Source organism: Lagopus leucura, unplaced genomic scaffold, assembly GCF_019238085.1.
Source record: "Lagopus leucura isolate 7727_CA_CO unplaced genomic scaffold, USGS_WTPT01 Super-Scaffold_739, whole genome shotgun sequence".
Classification (NCBI taxonomy): Eukaryota; Metazoa; Chordata; class Aves; order Galliformes; family Phasianidae; genus Lagopus; species Lagopus leucura.
Window position 1 is genome coordinate 19,984,542 of NW_024962255.1, and position 24,203 is coordinate 20,008,744.

Here is a 24,203-nt window from a genome sequence, read left to right on the forward strand (position 1 = left end):
GCTGATGTTGGACTTGGTGATCTTAGAGGTCTTTTCCAACCTTAGCAATGCTGTGATTCATCTGAAAAAGGAAGCAAGTTTCATACCAGCTTCAAAAATAATAAGTTACAGGTAGTTCCTGTGGGTCCCCACATAAAAACTCGGTTGACCTTTGTGGAGGACTCATTCTGTGCTGTTTTGTTGGCTGCCCTCATCTCTGCTTAAAAAACACAGATTTTGCAGAAGTAGCATGAACCACTTCTTTTTTTACATCTGGCTCATAGCTGAGAAAAACCATGATAAAACTGAGGATGGGGTAACTTGGAGCAAAGAGTTCTTGTTCTTGCCAAGCAATTTTTAGCAAGATTTTTTTAGTGGAGTTTACTGCATGTGTTTGTGTTTAAAATATAGGCCTCCAATACACAGGGTCTCATTGTCTTGGTTGTTTACTGCACATATTTGCTTAATTCTTGTACAGTTTTACTTATAACTTCTGGTCATGTCTTTTCGAGACATCTACTAAATACATTGCATTAAATGCAGCGAAGGCAGTAGTTTGGCACATCCTTCTTGGCAAAGTTCAGGAATCTCCTGCACAACGCACGGTGTGATTTTGGGCGGCCGTGTGTGGAGGCAGCAGGTGCGCTGCGTGCTGCTGGTGGGTCCGTTCCAAGCGCAGCTGTTGTGCGGCCGATCCTCGTTGGGCGCGCGGAGATCCCGCAGCTGGCAGCAGGGGGCGCGCGAGGCGGCGGGGCCGTGCGGTCGGCCTGCGAAGTTCTGAAAAGGAACGGAGAAAAGCTGCCATGGAATGCAGTGCCTTGGTGTAGAGACAGATGCGATGCATCCTGACTGCTGGAGTTACCTTGAATACGTTGCTCATGCTTGCCTTGGTTACTGATGCGCACCGAAAAATCTGCCCTTTCTGTCGCTGGATCTCACCAGTCAGATCTCCTTTTGTGCAAAAAACGCGGCGCTTGGTGTCAATTTACAGGCATTGAATTTGTCATAGCCTTCGGGAGCAGTTCGTCATAGACCCACCCCGAGCTCCGGCCGTGCCGTGCCATTCCCTGCCGCCTCTTCCTGCTCGCGCTGCCGCCCTGAGCTGCGCCTGGGAGCCCGCAGCTTCCTTACGTGGCTCTGCGTTCAGTGACGGCTCGGAGCGATGCTCCGGGTGATCGTAGAATCTGCGTCCAATATCCCTAAAACCAAGTTTGGGAAGCCAGATCCGATCGTTTCCGTTGTTTTTAAAGGTAAGGAAAGCTGTCATACGCAAACCTCCCTTCTGAACGTTTAAGGATAGTGTCCTGTATATGAGTTAGAAAATCTGTAAAAACACGTTTGCATGAAGTTACTTCTGATGTACTGTTAGGAAAAACTTTAATTAGAGAACCTGAAGTTACCTGCGTGGGTTGCACTTGGGTGGAGTGCACTGCTTTTTTCCTGCACTTCTGTCGTGGGATGCAGATTATGGGCTTTTGCAGAAGATGAGCCCTTTGCTTTAAAACCCAGCCACATTGCAGAGATTGATTTTTAATTTTGATATCTAAAAGTACCCTCTGATCAATCACTCCTTTATTTTGCAGAGCTGTTGTCCACTAGCAGGGCCACTGTTGCAGCACTGTATCTTTAGTTGTTGACTTGTTTATTGCCATATTACCAGTATGTAAAAGAGCAGTACGATTACTGAAGATGCTAGGGTAATTTTTTTAACAAGATGATTTGCACTTAAAATGTTTCAATTTTGAGACTATTTAATTTAAAGATGAAGAACGGATACCACATTTTGCATTTTTAATGGCTAGATGCATCTGAGACAGGGAGAAAACTGGTATAATTAGCATTTACATGTAATATATGAAAACTGTATGTTTTAACTATTGCCATCACTTGTAATATGTAAAGTTTACTGTGTTTTATTATTTGTTTTGCCATGTGTTTTATCTATTGCTATCATTTCCTCTCTTGTCTTGACTAAAGGAACTTGATTGCAAATATTGATTTATCTTAAAGGTATAGAAACCCTGTAGAAACAAACTATTTTGGATTTTTAGATGAAACTGTGGCAAAGTTATCTGGTTTTCTAACTGCCCTGAAATGAGAATGGTATTTCTTAAAGCATGAAGTCATTAATCATAGAAAGGGCTTACTGCCTTCAGAAACCAAGTATGAAATCATGACATTTTGCTGGAGGCTGGAATAGAAAGAGACAGTGGGTACTCAGTATCTTAACTTCCAAAATAAAAAGTTTGCAGATTCTTTAGCACTAAAAAGACATGATATCATTCCATTTCCTTTTTTTTGCTCCGTGTTCTCAAGTTTGTCTTGGATTTTCAATGTATTAGGGCTGAGCCTGTCAAAGAGGCTATTCATATTTTCAGCTTCTTTTTCTTCTCTTTGCTTTCTTGTGTCAATTTTGCCTTTCTGTGTTACATCTGTTCCTGTAGTTCCATACTACAGAACTGCCTTGTTCCTTCTCTTCTTTTGTACCTCAAGTGTCTGTTTAAATCCTGCCAGTGATATGCTGTTCTTACTACATTGTCTAATGCAATTCAGTGGTACTTAGTAAATATAATTTTCAGAATTCGCTTATTTACTTATTTTGGTATTGATGTTAGTACCCTAACAGAAGAATTTTGTGACAAATATTAAAGGAATGAGTTTACTTTTATACTTTATGTTCTGTAGTTGGCATTATTGATATTCACAAACATGGTCAATTATTGTCTTCAATTTAACCTCACAATTTTGGCATTTAATTTATCCTTATGCCTGCTACTTCTCTTTTATGTCATTGCATTACCTAGCAGAGGTCAGCATTTTGGCTTTCTGAGCAAAGTTGCGTAAGGTGAGCAGTGTCAGGCTTGTGTGGGCTGTTGAGGAGCTCTGCTTTAGTTTGCAGCTGAAGTAGCTGGTTGCTGAATGCGAAGGAGCAGGGATCACATCTGAAATACCTTGAACTTCTGGCTCTTTATTGAGGTGTTTTATGCACAGCCAGTTCCCCCACACCGGTTTCAAGTTCATGTCATTAAAATGTTGCTTTTTCCTGAGCTTTTTCAGACTTCAGCTTTCCATAGCCTTTGCTGGTGTCAAGGTTCAATGATTTTTAGATGATTTCTCAGTATCTTTCAGGGTTAGATCTTTACAGCCGTTATTGTGAAGAAAAGGCCATGGCCCTACAGCTACTACTATGGAAGTAACTGAGAACGCTTGGTGTTAGCCTGCATACATTACTGGAGTTTTATCTGTTATTCAATAGACTTCATCAGTACTTGTGTATCTAAGCTAGTTATAGACTGTCTAGTGCCAGCACAATTAATAAAGTGGTGCCAAGTACATATAAAGAGGAAATAAGCATCTGTTTTCATGGGATGTTTTATTTACAACAAAGACTTTTTGTGTAAGCATTTGACATTATTTTGCACATTTCTATTCAGTCCAGCGGGTTGGAACATTTCATTTATTTACCTTACGATCAGCTCATTGTTCAAAGAGAGCTACGCCCCGAGAGCAAACCAGTACGGCCATCTGGAACTGGCTGCTGTTGCTGCGGAATTCTGAGTTTGTTGTTATTTTATGCAAGATAAATGATTTGTCAAACTAATGAGAAAGTGTTGTCGTTTGCTGAAGTGGCAGGAAGTGATAATGATTATGGCAGTATTATTTTTTTTTTTCTTGTTAAATATGTTGAGTTGGAAAAAAACATGTAAGATTTGTCTTTGGAAGCAAAAATTGATGTAATTGCTCATCTGTGCAGTCAGGTCTAGGACATTTAATGCATTGTTCCCTCCTTTTGACTGTCGTTTATCTTTATTCATTAAAAACCGCCATGAAACAGTATTCAGTTTAACTGGGCCTGTCTGAATATGTCATCTTCCACATGTGGCTAATCTAAGAGCTTTCCAGCAGATCCGCAGCCATTTATTGGTTCGTATTTCAGTGTGCGAAAGAAAGGTCTATTAGAATGTAATGATTCACAAAATGTATACCTTCTGTTTTGCAGAGATTAAATAACATTCATTTTGTGGCTTTTGGAGGTCTGTCTGCTTGACTGGCTCTGTTTCTACTACTGTGCAATCTTAATTCTTCATTAACAACACTTCTGTGGTAAATGCAGTGTAGTGGATTGTGATGCTCTTTTGAATCTCAGGATTAGGATTGTTTTAGCAGATAATGTTTGCTTCTGCTGTTCCCCACACGCTGAAGTTGTTAAAAACACCAGTTGTTGTAGGAGTTGTAAACGCAAGATTTATGCATTGGTGTTTTGTAGTATTGTGATTGTCTTTCTAATGATGGAACAGTTGTTGTTTAAACAGCTCATCTTTGAATGAATCTTTTGAATGCTGTCATCTCATTGACTTATCACAAAGTTCTTTTTGCACTGAAATGTTTTCAGTGAAGAATGAACAACCTGCAGTAGCATAGTGCCTTTTTCCAGATAAAGCAAAGAAAGATTTCTTCTGTGGTATCTGGAATGCCATAGTTACTTTTTAAGGAAACAAACAGGTGGAGTGTCACATTCATATCCATTATCATTTCTTACTCTTATTTCTTGATAGGACCAAGCTAAAAATGATGACAGGCCCCATCTTAGAACATACTGTGAGTGGCATTATAGTCTTGGCTGCTGTAAGTGGGTTTGTTACCAGTAGAAGAGGACAGACTGAGAACTTTTAACTGGGCTGTCCATCCTATCCTGCTTGGCAATAACGTGTTTAGCAAGGTAACTTTGGTGGGAAGAAGGTGTTTTTCTTACAGTCTAAAGAGAAACAAACAAACAAAAAAAAGCAGTACATTATAAGAATGGTAATAAATAGAAAGTTTGCAAAAAAGAGGAAAGTGGAGAAAATATGTGACTAAGAAATATAAATGCTACGCTCAGACTAAGATTACAGCAGAACACCAATGTATGCACTGCTTCCCAGTGTTTTTCATCCAACTTTCATATAAATGCACAACACAAGATGTTTTCTCTTAGAACAGTCTAGGATATGCAGACAGGTAGTGGAGAATTGTAAATCTCACTTTCTTGTTTTTATGAAAAGTGATAGTCCAGAGTGGGAATACTTCACTCCCTGTCAGTAATTGTCTTGCCTGATGTTAGAGGCAAGGCATTCCTCACGTTACAGAGTTGCATTTGAGCTTAGACAGGGATCATAGGACTTTTATTTGTTAGTTCTCTCAGGATCTGTGATTCAGCGTCTCCTTTGCAAACAGCTGCAACTGTTCCTTTTTCCACTGGCACTAAGAACATCTTTTCCCTGACTCCTGGCTCCAATTCGTAGGAGGTCTTCAAGTATCAATTCCAAGCCACAGACATTTTAGGATATCCAGATTTCAAAATGCTTTGTCTTTTATTAGATAACTTTTTTATAGTAAGTGGATTTCCCTTATTAGCATGGTATTTAGTTCCTTGTTCTGAGTCTGAAGCATAGTAGGTTATGAATGCTCTTTCCTTGGTGGTGTGATGTGAGTCAATATCCTGTATGAATTGTGGACAATTCCTGTTGCATAAATGCAAGTCAGTTCTCGCAATTTACATTATGGGATGACTTTTTTTTTTTTCCCAGTACAGTACACTCATCCAACAGAAGCAGTCACTGCAGGCTTCTGCTTGTATAGTGTGTATATGAATCTGCCCATATGGCATATCTTTGCTCTTGCTTCCCAGACCTTTACAGAGCTTTCCTGGGAAAGTACAGACATAACATGCAAGTAGTGTCACCACCTTTACTGTACTTCTTTAACTCAAAGTCTGTCTGAAATGTGGGCTTCTTGAGATGGCTGAGCATCTGACGGATCAGCACCTAGGATACTGACTTTGCTGAGATGCACATATATGTTAACACTATTATATGGCATTTCTCTTTAGAGATCTGCTTGATTGCTGGTATTCTTCTGTACTCCCAAGTGCTATGTCAAGACATCTTTTCCAGCAGAGCCGTATGCCTGCTAAAACTTTAACTATTACTTGCTTTGAACCTTCTGTAACAACAGAATTGTATTTCCCTTTCTTAGGGGCAAGGGGGCCTGCAGAGGGCCTCTGCAGCAGTTAGTTGTAGTATTCCTGGCCAGAGAAGGAACTTGAAACACCACAGTCTAAGAAACTGACAATTCCTCTGTCATTTGTAGGTTAAGCAAGTGCAAATTTTACTATGAAGTATTTGTTAATAAAGTCATACATGTAACCTCTGAAAACACTTGATCTCTGGAAACCTCTTTTTTTTTTTTTTTTTTTTTTTTTCTGGAAGGACTATTTCCTCTTAAATGCAGATTTACTTCTGCTAATACTTGCTCATTTAAAGCAGAAAATGCTGACAGTTTAATACCTTAAGATTTTTTTTTTCAAGTGATGCTTTTTCAGAATTAGACTATTGTGTAATACAGATTTGGTATGTGTGCAACCTGTTGCCTTAACTAGTAAAGTTCCTTCCCTTGAGGTCACCACATAGGTGTCTCCAGGCTTTTTAGTCTGTGTTATTCCATCAGTACTGAACTTGTAGTCAAAAGTCACAAAAGATTGAAGTACCTAAACAATAATTTTACTTTATGGGAATAGGTCTAGCCATGCCTAAACAAAACAAAATAAAAAGCCTCAGCAACCTCTAAAATTGCCCAGGAACATTGTTTTTTTGACTGAAAGATCTGCAGATATTGGAAGGGGGCAGAAAGAATTGAAAAGTTTGGTTTAACACTCAAGTTTTGTTTTGAGAAATCAAAGGAAAAATTTTGGTACCAGTAATGCCTTATTGAAATCAAATGATCATTCTTTATTTGTCTTTGCAGATGAAAAAAAGAAAACAAAGAAAATTGACAGTGAACTCAATCCTGTTTGGAATGAGGTAATTTTTATTTGATTTTTTATGATTCAAAATGCTTATAAAATTTGAAAGTCAGTTTCTACAGTTGTGAATATTAGAGGCTGGAGCTAATGAATGTATGTTCTTAAAAGGTGTTAGTAAATACAAGTGAATGGGTTCATCCTGTGCCACATACTATAATGCAGTAAATAATGATTTTAGGTAATGTAAATGAGTATCTGGTGAGTTTGTGGCACGTGGTTGGTATTATTTTCCTCCTTACTTAGGACCGAATGATATTCAGCCCTTCAGTGCTGTATACGAGTGTGTAATTGGATCCTTTATGATACACTAAGGAGGAAAAAAAAAACCAGAATGAATTGTAAACTGAAGTTCCTTGTGGTTTATGCTATGGTTGCTATTTTGCATCTTCAGTAATATTTTTCTTGGGGAAAATATTTTCCTTTTTTTTTTTTTTTTTTTTTTTAAACAGAAATTAAAGCTAAAGGTTGTTCTTTGAATTTATAACATGTAAGAAAGGGAAGCTTCAAATATCTGTGTAAATTCAACAGCAACTGACTTCCTCCAGATTTGGAGGGAAATTGTATCTGATCTTATGAATAATGATAAACTATTTAGTATGGCAAAGTGGAACTGCAAAAGATGGTATCTAAAAATTAAACAATTGAGTTCTTTCTCTGCATTGTTAATAGAAAGCAGCAACTCAATGTTCTCTGAGCATGTTCCAAGATTTCAAATTCTGCTTTTGCAAATGCCAGTTCATACTTGTATATCTCTAACTAAATGCAGAATTTATTTCTGACTAATTTTACTGTGTATACTGCTCTGCTGTTGATTACCTTATATATAACTTTTAATATGATTTAGTTTTGTTACTACTTTTTTTTTCCACTCAGATTCTTGAATTTGACTTGAAAGGAATCCCTCTGGATAATTCATCTTCCCTGGCAGCTATTGTGAAGGATTTTGAAACCATTGGACAAAACAAGTATGTGCTTTTTTGCAGCATTAAACACAACTTTTAACATAGAAGTCTAGGAAACAGTTAAAACTGATAGTTGCTGCAGAGAAATGATGTGTGCAATTCAATGTTTTCTGATGTAATAACTACTTTTAGCCTGTAAGGCAGCATGTTTCCCATCCCTCACCCATTGGATTGTTACTGTGAAAAAAGTGCCAGCTTAATTTTAGAAATTCTGAAGCTAAGTCAAAGGTGTTTACGGCAGAGTTTTGTTAAAATTCAGACCCCTGTGGCTATTACTGCCATTTGAAAAGCACAGATACCATGATTCAGTCAATACTTCCTTGTAGTTAAGGTTCTTGTAAGTAGACTTCTGTCACTTCGGATACCTGGAGCAGGTCATTATCTTGCAGAAGTGTGCAGTGCAGTACCCAAAACTACTATACTTAATAAATTTCCAAAAATTAGCCCTGAAGAAATTGTAATGCTGTTAAAAGCTCTTTATTTAAAATCTCCGTAAGATACTGTATTTTACATCACTTATCAAAGTGTTGTCTAAGAAAGGAAGCAGAAGTTGTTCAATTTCCTACCTTGTCTGAAGGGATTCATCTCCTGGGAGAGTAACTTAATCATCAGGATAAATATGTTGAATAAAATTGTCTTGGGAATGAAATCCAGGTTCCTTTTCCTTTGAGTATCCTAGTAAATGGAATGTCTGAAAAGTCAGGTTCCTTACTCTTCCTGACTCAATAATTTTAAGCTCTCTGTGCAGTTAATAAAAGACTTGAAAACAAGAGTAACTTCCCCAAGGTCAACTTGTAAATCTCTTTTTAGTGGAGGGTATATTCCCTTACACTGAGCAGAGGAACTAAATCTTAGCTCAGCCTGTTGGCTGAATGTTATAAACCTAACACTCGTGACATACGTTGAAGATTGACAACACTGTTGCTACCTTCTCTTCTGATTTTATCATAAAAAGATTTTAAAAGCAGTGAGGATTTTTGTTTTGTTGGCTTTGTTGTGTTTTGTGTTTTTTATTTTTAAGAAAATATGTAGTTTGATATTACGAGAGTCTTCTGGGAAAAGTAAATCAAGTAACGTTAGTGGAAGGAGTTGCATATCTGGCTTTCCATTTGTTAGGAGAACTAGGGTTATAAAAATGGGAAATGGGGAAGGCACTGAGAATTACTTTTTTCGTTGTTCATTTATCTGAAAGGAAAGCAGAGATTCTTGGTATCAGTAAAGGATTCTGCACACAGACATATCCATTTTCTTTATGTTGATCATGTGCAGGAATTTAAGGCTTTATCCTTCCTGCTCCATTTCTCTTCTGGTTTGTACTGTTAGTGTATGCAGAGAGGCCTGTGAATCCTGCTCTAAAAATCTGAACTTTCCTAGTATAATATGTAGAGCGTCTATACAGTTAACATCATCCTAAGTATTTTTCAGGCATCTAAAAATCAAATATCATGGGATCTGAGGCTGCAGATTTTCTTTTTTTTCTTTTTTTTTTTTTTTCATTGTGAGAGGCTGAACGAGAGTTTCATTCATGCAGTTTTGTCAGGCTTTTGAGGAAATCCTCACTGCTCAGACAAAAATTTTTCATGCAGTACTAAGAAGCTTAGTTTAAGTGTTTACTAAATCAGGCTTCGTTATCAACATTAGAGAACTAAAGATAAACAAATGGTACCAATATCTACCCATGTCTGGAAGGATATAAAATGTGAATGGATTTCCTTCAACTAAACAAAGAAAAATTTGTCCAGGCTTTCTAGACGTGCTGTGATTACAGCAGAGAAGTCTTGTCAGTGATGAACAGGAAGTTGCATGCCATACTCATAAAAAACCTCCATCAGCAGAGACAAGCCACTGTAGCTCTTACCACTGCTGAAGTGTACCACCCACTGCCTCACTGTGCTTACATTCTCTGTTTGGTCTCCATAAACGTTCAGCAAGCATCAATGAATGTCAGTGATGACATTTTTTCCGCATGTAGAAATTCAGTTCCACACCTTTGGCTTGTACACACATCCATGTCAGACACCATTTTGTCAGACTTCCTCTCAGCTGCCATCTGTCATGTGGCAACAACATGTAATGGAATACTCGTGGGAAGGTTGAGCATCTGCTACCATAATACCACCATCTGCCTCTGTTGTGGGGAAACAGATTCATATAGGAGGCATTACTTTTGGAGCTGCCCTCATAAAATATATAGTTAATGTATAAGAGTAACAAAACATTTTAAATGTTTTTTATTAAAACACAACAAAGAAGAGCAACAAAATCATAAAACTAGTGGGGTATGTGGCCCTGTTTTTGTGAACGTAATGCATCAGTGTTGTTTAGTGGAAGTGGTTGCCATTCCCAGTGAGCTCTCAAGGTGTCAGAGATTTATGATGAATTTTTTCCTGGTTTTCATCCTTGAAAACAGTTGTTTGCAAACGTATGTACTGCCAAAAAGTGATGGCATGAATAAGGTGTGACTGTGAAGCGAGGGATATTTCTCTGTGTGATGGATTATAAAAGCTAGTAGAGAGAGACAATTGCGTTTTTTTTACTTGAATATTTGATTGCAATGCTGTACAATTCATTTGAAAACTTGCAGGTCATGTATTTATGTTGACTGAAAATGGAGTCGCAAATATAGCAAAGCAAGTCATAAAGAAAGTGAGTTGGCACTGAGTGATGGGGATGCCTGGGGCCGGACGGGGCCACTCAGTGGGGCAGAGCCACTGCCATGATGGTGCAGGGCAGGGGGCATTGCAAGCTGTGCTGGGCCACATGTGGCCAGCGACTTGGATGTGCCTGTTTTAGGCAATCCACAGCAGGGATAGAATGTATTATTTTGTGTCCAAACATGATTGTACTAAAAGCTCTGGCAAAGCCTAGGATTTCTTTCTTAGCGCTCCTATCAAGATAAAGATTTTAGTCCGTTTAAGCTCCCACTGTGGTTAGGATCTTCAGCTAATCTGCTTTTTGCTGAGAAGGTAAATAAGTATATTTTGCCAAGTATCCACTCTTGAAGTCAGAGAGGAATTTTTAAAATGTGACCAGGAAAAAAAAAAACAGCACAACCCTTATACAAAATGAGATGTCAGTTCCCTACTACTTTGTATGAAGTTCCAAGATTTTTAAACGGATCTGTTCCTTTCCTGGTCAGCTCCTTCCTCTCCATAAATGCCAAGTAGGGCTAATGCTGTTTTGAAAGGCAATGATGATGAATTTGCGTATTTTATGGCACTATTTGCACCTATTGATAGCGGTCTACTTCCATTGTAGATTTTCTTTGAGCCTTTCTACCTCCTCCCGACAGTTAAACTGCATTTCATATTTTTATAGTGCTTCATCAGGTCTGCCTTTAAAACTCGCTATGTGAGCAGATGCCCTTAGATCCCTGAGATTTCTTTAGGTCAGTAAAGCAGTAAAGCATGCCTCTGACTTTAGGAAAATCCCAGAAACCACTTAATGGAGGAAAGCTTGCCAGGAATCTGAATGTTGTAATGGAATTTGTAGATTGTTACCAAAAAAGGGAAGGTACTTAACTTGAGCCCTTAAAATACTTCATTCTGTACAGGGGTTCAAACTGTAGCAAGCATGTTTTTCAAACCCTTCTGTAACTATCATCTGGGCCTGTGACTTGGGCTTGTAGAGCCTAGCCACAGTTAATACAAATGCCATGCTTATGTAGTGTGTCCACTCACCTATTCTGTGTACAGATTAAAAAAAAAAAAAAAAAAAAAAAAAAAAACTGGGGAAAAAAAAAAGAGTAAAATTCTTTGGGAAAGTGATTTTCATGCCCAGAGCTGTGCAAGAATACATATAGTCCATACTGAAGATGGAGCAGTGCCTGCAAAGTTGTTATCTTTGAAAATAAATCCTGAACCCTCCCCCACATATTTGCAGTATGTGATGTATTTGGCAAGGAAACAGGATAAGCAGAGTTAGAAGTAGGAATAGATGAGTAGGCATCCTGACTCCAATGTGATAATAGGAAATGTCATCTCAAAATTTCTTTTCAATACAGAAAGCACTGTAACAGCAGAAGAGGCTTTATGTTAATGAATATCTAGTGACAGGAGTATATAAAAGAGGGAGAGGAAGTTCGGGAATGAGTTTCCCACATAATACTTGCATGCATGCGTAACCTGTATTTCTGTAGAGTTACTGATCCTACTTAGTATCATTGAGTTGGGGAAGGTTTTAGATCTGCCATGTTATTGTTTTACATTGCTTACGCTCTTCAGAATAGTCTGATAGTTGTTTTTATCAAAGTGGTCTCAATCACAGTTTGAGTCTCTGAAAACTAATGAGACTAAAACTTATTTGAATTAAGAATACTTTAAAAATTTTCTTCTTTTTAATACAAAAATCTTGTCTTTAAAGACAAGATCTTCTAGTCAGTCAAACACAGTGGTATATTTATTTAATCAGTGCATAAATATAATAGAAATTAAGTTTATTTCCAGGTTATTATCCTTGTTCATTTGTAATCATAGAATAGTTTGAGTTGGAAGAGACCTTTAGGGGTCATCTAGTCCAGCACCCCTGCAATGAACAGGAACAACTGCAGGTAGGTAAAGAAGAATGTAGGTTTTTAGTTCCTAGAATAATTCAAATTTTGGTTCCCAAATGCAACCTTTTTCATGACATCTAGCTCAACTTCTGCTGACTTCCAAGAAATGAGCACTTTACATTTATAATTAGGGAACTACTGAAGTCCGCAAAAAGCTTGTGAAAGTCTTGTACTGCAAGGAAGTCAATTACACAATTCTGTTTTCTTTGTATATATCTGAGAAGATTTTTGTTGAAAACTCCTCCAGTTAATTTTTCTATGAATCTGTTGCTCTGTGAGGTGGATAGCCAAAGGAAGCGCAAATTGTCTTGCATGTATCTCAGGGCAGTGTATCTCTATGTTCAGGACTGTATCATGTATCTCTAGTTCAGGACTGGAAAGGTTGAGTTCAGTGTCTGCCTATGGTCCTTACAGCTTTCATTATAAATGACAGTAATGTTAAACAAAGCAACAAACATAAGGCAGGACAGGAAAGTGAGTGCTGTAGTGTATTGTATTAATTTTTAGATGCAATATTGATGTTGCTAACTGAACTCAAGCTTTTCAGGTGTAAAGGCTCATTATTTCAGAAAAACAGTGTTTGTCATGGACTTCTGACTTTATTTGTGAGCTTTGGAATTATGTCTTGTACTTGTGTAATGGGATTTGACTCTAAAGCAAATAAATAGTTCATTACTGTAACCTCTTCTGTAGAGGTTCATTATTTTTTTTATGTTATTTTCCGTTGAATTCTAGATTGAACTGGGATTTAGCTTTTGATTGTAACAGGTTAGTGCAGGGGTCTGTGTTTGCTGAGAGAGCAATGAGAAGAAACTACACCATGTGTTCAGCTTTATTTTCTTTGTTCTAGAGGAACATTCTTATGGTGGTGCAGGATGAGGAGTGCGGTGAATGACTCATTGCTTTGGCATGTTTCTGTAAAAACAAGCTTGAAAGAGCACTTGAATGTTTTCCCTTTCTCTTTTCCTGGAGATAGAATTTACTGTTCTATTTACAAGATCACTAAACTTTTGCAGATAGATTAAATAAGTACTGTTCATGGTAAAAAGACACAGTCATTCAAAAAGAGAAATGAAGCAAACCACAACTTACATGTATGTAGACAGATCATCATAAGAATAAACCAGAAAGCACTCATGATCTGTGTTGAGCTAGATTTTCCAATGTAAAGTTGTCTGAAAAAGGAACACATCTGCTTTCTATTATGTCTAGAAATGTTAGTTGAAAGATTTCAAACTCTCTGAACAAATCTTTATGCAGTTGGGGGGGGAAAAAAAAAAAAAATTGCATCAGTCATCCCTGAGAAGTTTAAAAGAAATACTACTAAGTTACAATCTTGTTTGAATGAAGTGTTTTAATTTGATTTCAGGGGAAGAGCTGGGATTACATGTTTCTCTGAGTTCTTTGTAGTTAGCAACATAGCAACACAGAGGAGAAACAGATTGGGCACACCCTTACTGTGCAGCAAATAATTTAATCATGTTTAAGTATTTTCCATAGGTAAACAATTACTGGATTGTTTGAATCTTCCTGCAGTTGGATCCTGTAGTGTGAATTCTTCTCTATGTCAGAGTGGCTGTGCATGAGTTGGCTTTTCTTTGCATTGCATGCAAGATCTAGGCTGGTTAAGATTCAATTTGGGAGCTTTCTGCTTTGCACAAAATAATATGTGTGTATTGTTTCTTAAATTTTGTTCGTGGAACAACTATTATCTAATAACTAAAGAAGATAAAAGTAGTTGGCTTGAAAGTGTTTATTAAGAGCAAACACAAGATAATTAACAGAGGGTCTTGTAACACAAAAGCTATAATGCAACATACATACTGAAAGAGTGAGTGTAGAAATTGTAACTCTTATGTTCAAGTTTGCTGATGAGAACAATCAGTATATGCTCTGCCAAAGTAAATCCACAAAAATAAGGCAGAAGAATTCAAAGGCTTGAACGTCAGCTGATTTAAGGTCACTTGGAACTTAGTACAAGTAGTATTTAAGCAGATGGAGTACTTGATATGCCAAAGAATTCAGTACAGGTTGCGACCTCCAAACAGGGATAGAATAATAAAACGATTGGTACTGTGAGTTAGCATATCCTGATCCAGGAATGGGTGTGAAGTTTCACTTCTCTTGGGTATTTATTTGGGCAGCTAACAGGAAGTGCTAACCACACCACTAACAGATTAATTAGCATTAGCACAAATACAACACTATTTCTAATAGTTGGGCATCAGCAGCTTAGTGACTTCATGCTGATAAACTTAAGTATTTCCATTGATTATGGACAGGAAAGTATCACAGGCCGAGTATGGTAAATTATACTTCAAGTGGTTAAAAATGTGCTTCTGAATGTGGAAGTTACATTTCTCTTTTGAGGTCTTATTATGTGATATACCAGAACTGCTTGTGGCAGGCCAAGTTCTTTTGTTTTTCTTCTGCAAAGCCAGAAAAGTTTGAGACCTGCCTGACCGAGCAGATTGCGTGTACCAGTCCTGGGGATGACTGGATAGGTATGTATGCAGAGTTAAGAAGTAACGCTCAGTTGCTAAAAGACCCCCTGTCATCTTTAAAGTCATAAAGATGAGACTCAGCAATGACCCTGAAGTAGTCCTTGTTACTTTGGAAAAACAAGACTTCAGCCATTGAGCAGCCACATGATCAGAACCAGACTGGACTGGCAACCTGTTGTAGCTGACTCTTAGTGGGGTTTGAACAGCTTTAGAGCAGTTCTGTCATTCTTACAGGGGAGCAGTGGAACAACTGACATCCAATGAAAAGGAGCACTTTGAGGAAGGCAAATGACTGACTTCCTAAAGTTTCTCTAAAGCTTAGAATAAGTCTAAGATACGTATCAGCTATTTATTAGATTTCTTGGTCTCGCTGGAGTGGAAAAGATAGGAGACTGTTGTCCAATCTGTTAGAGGAGGGTAAAATAAAGGACTTTAGAGGCAACTAGAAGCAGACAGGTGGTCTGTCGTACTCAGTCTGCCTGAGGTGATCAGTGTGTTAGAAAACATTACAATGTATTTAAATGCGTGCACTGTTTTTATTTGCTTGGGACAGAAGAGGATTCAGAAGTACAAACTTAGGCTGCAAAATCTCAGAAGCACTACCACTGATGAGCTATTTCTTCAGTTAACGCCACCAGATAAGAGAGTGTGGTTGCTGAACCTACCAGCCAGATGATGCTCTTTTCAAAGTTAATATAAGTCATTCCAGCTCATATCAAAACATAATAGCAAGCATGCAGGTTTTTTCTGCTTATGTACATGGGAAAAGATTTTATTTGCCTTTCTGTAGAATCAGGTATGGCTAGTTGGTTTTGAGTAGTCATGGTTTTGTTTCTGTTTTTTTTTCCCCTTTTGTGATACTTCAAGATACGTATACTTATGTCTCTTATTTTCAAATAAAAAAGCATAGTCATAGTTGAAGGATATTAGGAAAATCTGAAATAGAATTTTTAATTGATTAATTTTGCATTGAAGGAAGAATAGTGAAGAGAAATTGATTTCTTTCAGTATGTAGCTGCATAAAGCATTCAAGCATTTGTACCTTTCATTTATAGGAGTTGTTTCCCATTTGTTCATATACTTGCTTTCAATGATATTTACATCTTAGAAGCCTATGAGATAAAAAGGCATTAAGCTACACAGGATTTTCCTGGCTTAACCACTTTGAGCTTTGCAGTCACATGGAATGAACTTCTTTGACTTCTCTTTGACAGCTGAATAGTATAACTGCCTGCAGGCTGTTTGCCCTTAGTGTGGTAAAATTTGGTCAAATGCAGAGGAAGACATCTCTCTGGTGTATAATGTCAGACTTATGTGACTTCCATGGATCATCAATTTGGGGAATGTTAAGACATGGTGGGGAAAAGCCTTTATCTGTTTGAGAAAGGCCATCTACTGTTGTTTCTTGTGTCAGTATATATTATTGCCTGGTAAGATTTGCTGAATGAAATCACTGCTGAAGGCAATGTCAAATAATACTGCAGTTGGAGGTATAAGCACTGTGGTAATGCATATCAGATGTTTGCAATCTAAGTTTTTCTTGTGAACTGAATGCAATTATTACATAACAGGGGAAAATGATTCTTATGCTCCCTGAAGTTGAGAAATGCATGGAGTCGGAGTGTCAGCTTGTATAATCAACAAATATACAGAGTGATGTGCTTAGGCTGGTATCTACAGATTGTATATCTAGAAAGATTATCACGATGGAAAGGGATAATCGCAAATAAATGAAAACGCTCACCCGTGTCCTAGGCTCACAGGAAAACTCCCAAGGGAGCATTCTGCAGGAAGAGATCCTTCCTCAGTGGCAGTCAACCCTTAAATGAGGTCTAAAAGAGGTGCAGCCAGGCTCCACCCCTTCTGGTCACACAGCTGAATTGCCTTCACCTGTGCTCCCATGGCTGACTAGGTGCTTGTCTCAGGTGATCAATCAGAGGTTCAGGCCATGATTCAACAGTTCCCATGTACAGCTAATTTCAGCTCTGTACAACAGTTTGTAAAACGTGAAAATGTACCTAGGACTGATTAAATGCCCACTGAAAATAACCTGTATTCCTATGGCTTTTAAAGAATGCTGGATCGAGACTACACTACTGAATTGAGGTGTCTGTTTAATAAAGGGAAAAAAAGCAGGTGTCAGAAATGGAATCAGAGTTTCAATTGTGATAATTTTAAAGGTTAGAACAGCTTCACCTGTTCTGCATGGCCTGTGATTTAGCTCAGAAGACACTGAAACCTTTTAGTGAAGGAGAGGAGGCTGGACTGGAGAGGTTCTGAGAGCTGGAGTATCCCCCATGAAAAGTAACTAAAGTGTTCAGTGAAGTGGCAGATAAAACAAAATGGCAATAGTATGAATGCAAACACAGCAGAGTGTTTTTTCTTAAGGTGGGACAGAGAAGGAGAAAGATTAAGACAAGGGAAGGAACAGTAGATTGGGATACAGAATGTCTAGAGGGTTACAAGTTCAATGAGAAATGTCAGCAGGGAACTGGAGACAAGTTCTGCATCTGGCATGCAGAGTTGTATAAATGGAAAGATGGCAGGGCTGAACTGCATAGACCCAGCAGAATCCTGAAAAATTATCAGAATTATTAATCCTGGTATTGATCACAAGATCAATTTATCTCAATATATATCAGGAACAAAAATGGAGACAGGAGTGAAAGGTTAGAAGAATGAGTGAAAACAATCAAAAAGAGAACTGGGATTGGAGGTGTGAAATGAACTGGGAAAGCAGAGTTGCTTTACAAGGTGGTTCAAATGGGTTATTCTAGCAGGAAGCATAGGGCTTTGTGCACAGCTAAGCAAAAGCTGTAGTATGTATTACCTGAAATCAGTATTTGCAGGAAAGTAGTGTTTTATACCTATCCTAATGTACTTAGCAACTTATGTTCTTGTGACATAGCACCTGAAAATGGCTACGATAATGTTCTTGCTTCATGTCACAAATGCCTTTGGATCTTTACCCTCTGCGTGAAAAAGCACCATACTCTAAAAAGCAACATAAAGGGGCTGCACTTAGATCTCTTTTTTTGCCATGTCAGCAGCAAAATTGGTGTCTTGTTTGAAAAAGTTCTCTTACAGTATTTACAGGATGAAATTATTCCAGGGGTTTCTCACTGGCAAAAATCTCACTTATTCCAATAATCCACTTTATAGGTGTTAACTGTTACTACATATTTTGGTAACTAAATCCAATGCCAGACATTGTGACAGTGATTCTACACAGATAGAAACTCAGCCTAAAAGAAATTTCTCAGTTTAAAAATAAATGTAATTTTCACTTTTTAATGAAGATGAGGATTAGAAAGGCAGTTTCAAGAAGGCAGAAGCAGCTTAAGAGAGTCTGACTTGTAACTCCTGGGCATCTTCTTTTGGTAGGTATCTCTAGAGGCATATATAAGCATTAGAGAACCAAGAGGAAAGCATGATAAACCTATTTGAAAATGTGGAGTATGGTAAAAAGATTATTTGTGAACAATGTAGAAAGAACATTGATTGCATTTGTTCTGTTTCACTGTTTTTATTACAGAGGTGTGTGTGTGTCTTTTTGTGTATGTTTTTGTGTGTTAAGGTGTAACATCTATATGCAGTACTTTTCATCTGAGAGTTTGCAAAATTACATAGGAAAAGATTTGATTGCCAGTGAGAACTGTGAGTGAAACAATTAACATGACTGATGATGGCTATACAGAATGTAATAATCAGAAATGTATATATTATTTTAATTTACTTGTTTAAAAGTGTTTCTTCTGTGAAGAAAATGAGTACCTATAAGCTCAGTGAAAAAGAAAATGTGAATTAGCACTACTCAGTCATTAGATGACATCTACAATGGTCTTTTAGGTTTTCAAGTTACAGCTGGAATTGTTTGGTTGACAGACACAAGCTATGGATGAAAAGGAAATTGTGCTTAACAAATACTTGTATTCTAATAATGATATTTACTTCATTTCAGGTTAATTGGCAGTGCATCCATAGCACTTAAGGATCTTGTTGGTAACCAAAGCAGATCATGCCCTTTCAAACTCATACCTCTGCTAAATGAAAGGGGACAAGAAACTGGCGTGAGTGGCTTGCATTTCCTGCTTTTATTGTAGTCTTGATCAAAAATGGTCCAGCAGCAAGAAGCAAATATATTTCAAAGTTATTTTTACTGTATAGATTAAGTGCTTTGCAGTTCCATAGTAAAAGCTTTAGACAAATATAATTTGTAGCAAGATTTAATTATTCCTGTATGGGCAGCCTGATTGATATCAGAGAGATTCCTCTAGGTTAGTTAAATTATTTTCTGTGCTTGTATTACATATCTGTATATGTGTTATAGATACAATGAGCCATAGGGTGTATTTAATACTAGGCTGATTTTCACATACATATATTCTTTTCCCAAGTAACAAGTTGACTTCACTTTTTGCTGTATTCTTTCTAATGTCCACCTGTGTCATAGCAGTGATTCTAGGAAGCACATAATCATGTGAATGTTTACTTCCAGCTCAGTTCTGAAAATTACACAAGAACTTGCTTAACTTAGTTTAGCATGAGTTTAAATTTAACAGAGTGATTAACCAGTGTCTGATAAAAGTAATGTCTGGAACAAAACTTGCTGTTTGTGCAGACTGGCTGCTAAGGCACTTCATATTACATTCCAGCTCACATAATAAGAGGCCTTAAAGGGTAATTTCAGTATTTCATCAGCTACAGTTTAATATCATGGTTGGTTGGTCATGGAGTCTGTTTCTTTTTTCCCGACTCCTCATGTTACTGTGGCAACTAGGAATAATAATGTTTTATTCAATCGTCTAAAACCACAGAGAAGCACAAAAATGCAATTCTGCAATTAGAATGGAAAATGAAACGTGTTTTTACTTCCAGGATGGACGTATGAACTGGCAATTTAAAGAGCCAGACAGGAAATGCTGCTTGTTTTTCAGACTTACGTTGCTGGTCAGATAGTGTTATTTGTCTCTTTGTTTTCTTAATTTTAAATGTAGGATGTTACCTAATCTTCATCAGTATCGTGAAACTAAATAAATTAATATTTGTTGAATGCGTTATGTACTTGTATAGTCCAACTGATTTTTCTAAATATAAAAAATATATATCACTTTGTAAAATAAAATTGTAGAGCAATAGTCTGAAATTTTATTATAAAATTACCTGTGAACATACGTAGTTGTTCTAATACTGTACATGAATAATAACTCACTGCTTTAAATGAGTTGTTGTGAACATTGAAAACCATGTATTTTTCTGTAGGCAACAATAGATTTGGTAGTAGGATATGAGCCACCAGCTGGACCTGCAAATCCAAATGACCCAGGAGGGACCAATTCACAAGAAGGTATTTCAATCTTTTTTCAGAAAATTACTGTTTGCTGTCTTATGTGTCATTTTAACCAGACTTTTGCTGAGAATGTTTTTGAGATCCTCCATTTTTTCCAACTCATCAGAGAACTGTGAAGGAACAACTGTTTTCAGTTGACAGGTAAATAGTTACGCTAATAGTCAGACCATGCTTGTGCAGAAATAATTAAATGTAATAACTGTTATATGCTTGAGAAGAAATCAGTTTCGCTATTATCTACTGATATTAAGTAACATAAGATAGGAAAAAAATGAAGTTAAGAGTCTCCCGGGGTGAAATTTTGATTCCACTGAGAGATGTGCTTGGGGAGTGGAAGGATAGGTAATGCAGACACAAAAGTTGTGTGTTAAATTACTAAAATTCAGAATAGTTACGTGGAAAAGTGGACTTGAAGGCTAAAAATGTTAATCAATTTGTATGAGATTATTTTGATAGTTTTTAAAAGATATTCTATGATGGAATACAGATAAAATACAGGTTTTTAGATAGTATCCAGCAACTGAAAATTATTTCAGTGCTAGTTAGCAAACACCTCTTAGTGCATTATTGTAAAATGTCTATTTCCTGTTAAATGGGTTGTGATTACTGCACTTCTGAATCAGAAGTTAAAAATGAAGTATTAAGTCAGTTGCATGTTTCAACCAGGGCAGAAGAATTCTTAAAGTTGTTAGGGAGATGGAGACTTCCAGTCACAAAATGTATGTCAATCATGATTTTAGGCATCTCTTACAAGGATCACTGAGGAATTCATTATGCAAAGTGATCAACATCCTGTGTTGGTAAACTTACTCATGAATTTAACAAGCATTCTGTTAATGCTAACTACCATACACAGCACATTCTTCCTGTATGTTTTACCATGTTCATCGTCCTTCATTTAATAAAGGAAGCTAAAAACACAAGGGAATTACACTTCTGTGGTCTAGATATTTATAGGTCCTGTTTCATAATACTGGAATTTCACTGTATGATTCAGTACTGTAGTGTCATGGGGTTGTGGAACTGTATTCCACTAAGATAACTGTGATTTCAGAACCCTCTTTAAAGAGGAGTTTTAACAAACTTCCCCTTATTCTGCAGATGCATGCTGTGGAGGTGGATTCAATGTTTTATTTTAAATGGCAGTATTTCCCTTCACAAACTCATAAATGGTTTCATATTTTCAAGATACTGAAGTAAAAACCAATGCTATGCAACAGTCTAGTCTTGCTGCTAGGGGAAATAGCTTCAGCTCATGGATGGCAAGCTGAACGTGAACCAGCATTCTGCATTTGTGGCCCAGAAAGCCAACTGTATCCTAGGCTGCATCAAAAGAAGTATGGTCAGCAGGGTGGGGGAGGTGATCCTGCCCCTCTGCTCTGCACTTCTGAGACCTCACAAAGAGTAATGCACATAAATGTAGAGTCATCAGTACAGGAGAGACATGGACCTGCTGGAGTGCATACAGAGAAGGGCCACAAAAATGATTCAAGCGATGGAACGCCTCCTCTACAAGGACAGGCTGAAATAATTGGTGGTGTTCAGCCTGGAGAAGAGAAGGCTCTGGGGAGACCTGAGAGTGGCCTTCCGGTATCTAAAGGGAGACTAAAGGCAGACTCTTTAATGGGGTCTGTTGTGATAAGGCAAGGGGAAATAGTTTCAAACTAAGAGAGAAATTTAGATTGGATGTAAGGAAGAAGTTTTTGGTTTTTTTCACACTAAGGGTGGTGAGACACTGGTGCAGGTTGCCTATGGGGTGATAGTTGCCTTGTCCCTGGAGACATTCAAGGTCAGGCTGGACAGGGCTCTGGGCAACCTAATCTAGCTGTAGATGTCCCTGTTCATTGCAGGGAAGTTGGACCAGATGACTTTTAAGGGTCCCTTTCAACTCAAATGATTATATAATTCTAATTGTCTTAGATAATCTGCACCCAAGATAAGGACAGATCTACGGCTAGTTTGGCTAGGATGTAAATGAGATAATATAATTTCAATACTATTCATGTGTGTCAGATTCTTATTACTGAAACTTCAACAACAGTACATCAAGATGTTTATCATCTGCACTGTTTTTTAACTGTAGCAGATGGAGAAGATGATGGAGATTGTGAAGATGTTGTGGATGGTGCTGTTGCTGGCATCACACCAACAGTTCCAAGTGGCACAAGGGAATCGCAGCTAGCTAGACGCATCACCAAGGGAAAGAAAACACGGAGAATCCTTTCTAACAAACCACAAGATTTTCAGGTAACCAATTTATTAAATACCGCATGTTGCCTTTTTCTGACATCACTCCTTTCACATTATGTTGAGTATTTTTAATGTCAGATCATTCAAAGCTAATGCACTGTGAAGAAAATCAACCTCTAAATTTAAAAACCTTTAAATAATGAAAAATTCCATAGAATTTTTCATATTGTTACGGAGACGTCCAGCTTTGAAGAGCTGACTGAAATATGTGTGAATCTTATTTGCTATGTAGTTGGAAGATACCAAGTTACAGTATCAGCTTTAAAAATAAGTAGTGAAAGCAGGTAAAAAAAGAAACTGTATTGAAAAACTTATCTCCAGTTTGTCCTGTAAAATTCAGGTAAAGTTATATTTGCTGTCATAATTAATTTTGCTGGAGTCTGTCCATATCTACCAGCTACTTGAGGTTCGGTTAACTTTTTTTGATGGTGTATTCAGAAATTGCTGGGCAATAGAAACCTTGGGGAATAAGCTAATACAAATGTTTGATTATTTATGTCTTTTTTTGTTTACTCAGATTCGCGTTAGAGTCATCGAAGGCCGTCAGTTACCTGGAAATAACATAAAACCAGTCGTCAAAGTTCATGTTTGTGGTCAGACACACCGAACGAGAATCAAAAGAGGAAACAACCCTTATTTTGATGAAGTGGGTGTTGTAAGAGTCATGTGGAACCTGTTCCTTGATGCTATTGCCCATGTGATATAATAAGGGCTTTGAATAGTTGTGTGCAGGCTATAAAATCACTGAGAAAAAAAAAAAAGAAATTACTGTAGACCTCTATGGTGTCTGCAACTGAGCTTTCAGTGCAGTGCTTTAGTTTATTAAGACTGCCACGCAGAATCTGGAAATGTCACTGCCTCACTATATATAATTTGTGAATGCACAGCTAGATTTCTCTCCAGATAGAGACTTGTACCTGAAACATACGGAAATGGCAGAATAGAATTCATAGCAGTTTAAAGGGCACAAAAGTGATTGTGTATCTGGAACAGTAACTGTTTATGATGTTTCACTCATACTGGCCAAAAAAAAAAAAAAGAGTGAGAAAATAACTTGCACCTTAATTTAATCAATTTTTCGTCAATATGTAAAAGAGGGACCATATTTATGTACCCTTATTTCTTGTTGAATAGAGTATGAACTGAAGTATGGCTGAGCTCAAACACCAAACCTGGTAAAGCACATACTATAAGTAGAGCAAGTAAGCTAGTGTATTTATCCTCATGCTGTCCAACTCAGATTTTTACTGTAGCACTGAAATTCAAAGATGCAAATCATTAAAATGATTATCATTATAAACACTACACAAAACCTTCTTGACAGCTATTGCAGAGGTGACTAAATTAGGATTGAATGTCCTAGAGAACAAAACTTCTACAATTGCAGAAAATTCCCTGAGGAGAACATGAAGTGCAGAGCAAAGGCAGTGCTCAAAGTTTCCGACACAACTATACCTACTACATTCTTTTCAGTGGAAGTCTTGACTGTCTTCTGTTTTGTACTAAGTTTATTTACCATGTTCAGTTTTTAATTCTGTAGTAAATAATTATATAATGTTTTCAATACAGAAGCAGACTGAAAATATGATAACAGGTTAGGCTTTGTAAGCCTTCTAAGGTCATGTTTTCAGATTTTCTTCTCAAAGGATTATATGTTTGCCATTTTGAGACAAGTTTTTTTTGTTTGTTTTTACCTTAACAGATATTCTTCTACAATGTCCACATGACTCCTTTAGAGCTGCTTGATGAAACAATTAGCATTCGG

The 24,203-nt window shown here is 37.3% G+C and overlaps 1 protein-coding gene across 6 annotated transcripts in view; it reads left to right on the forward strand.

The window, feature by feature from the left end:
* Positions 1-931: 931 nt before the first annotated feature.
* Positions 932-24,203, forward strand: part of MYOF (myoferlin) — a 66,187-nt gene continuing 42,915 nt past the window's right edge. For 5 of the 6 annotated variants that reach the window (XM_042862887.1, XM_042862889.1, XM_042862891.1 and 2 more), the window contains exons 1-8: positions 1,052-1,229; positions 6,763-6,818; positions 7,694-7,785; positions 18,800-18,908; positions 20,101-20,185; positions 22,272-22,435; positions 22,956-23,084; positions 24,141-24,203. In XM_042862887.1, the coding sequence (XP_042718821.1) occupies positions 1,142-1,229; positions 6,763-6,818; positions 7,694-7,785; positions 18,800-18,908; positions 20,101-20,185; positions 22,272-22,435; positions 22,956-23,084; positions 24,141-24,203 (786 nt within the window). In that variant the 5' untranslated portion in view covers positions 1,052-1,141. Of the gene's footprint in view, positions 1,230-6,762; positions 6,819-7,693; positions 7,786-18,799; positions 18,909-20,100; positions 20,186-22,271; positions 22,436-22,955; positions 23,085-24,140 lie in introns of all 6 variants that reach the window. The other variant, XM_042862893.1, reaches the window with a different exon arrangement.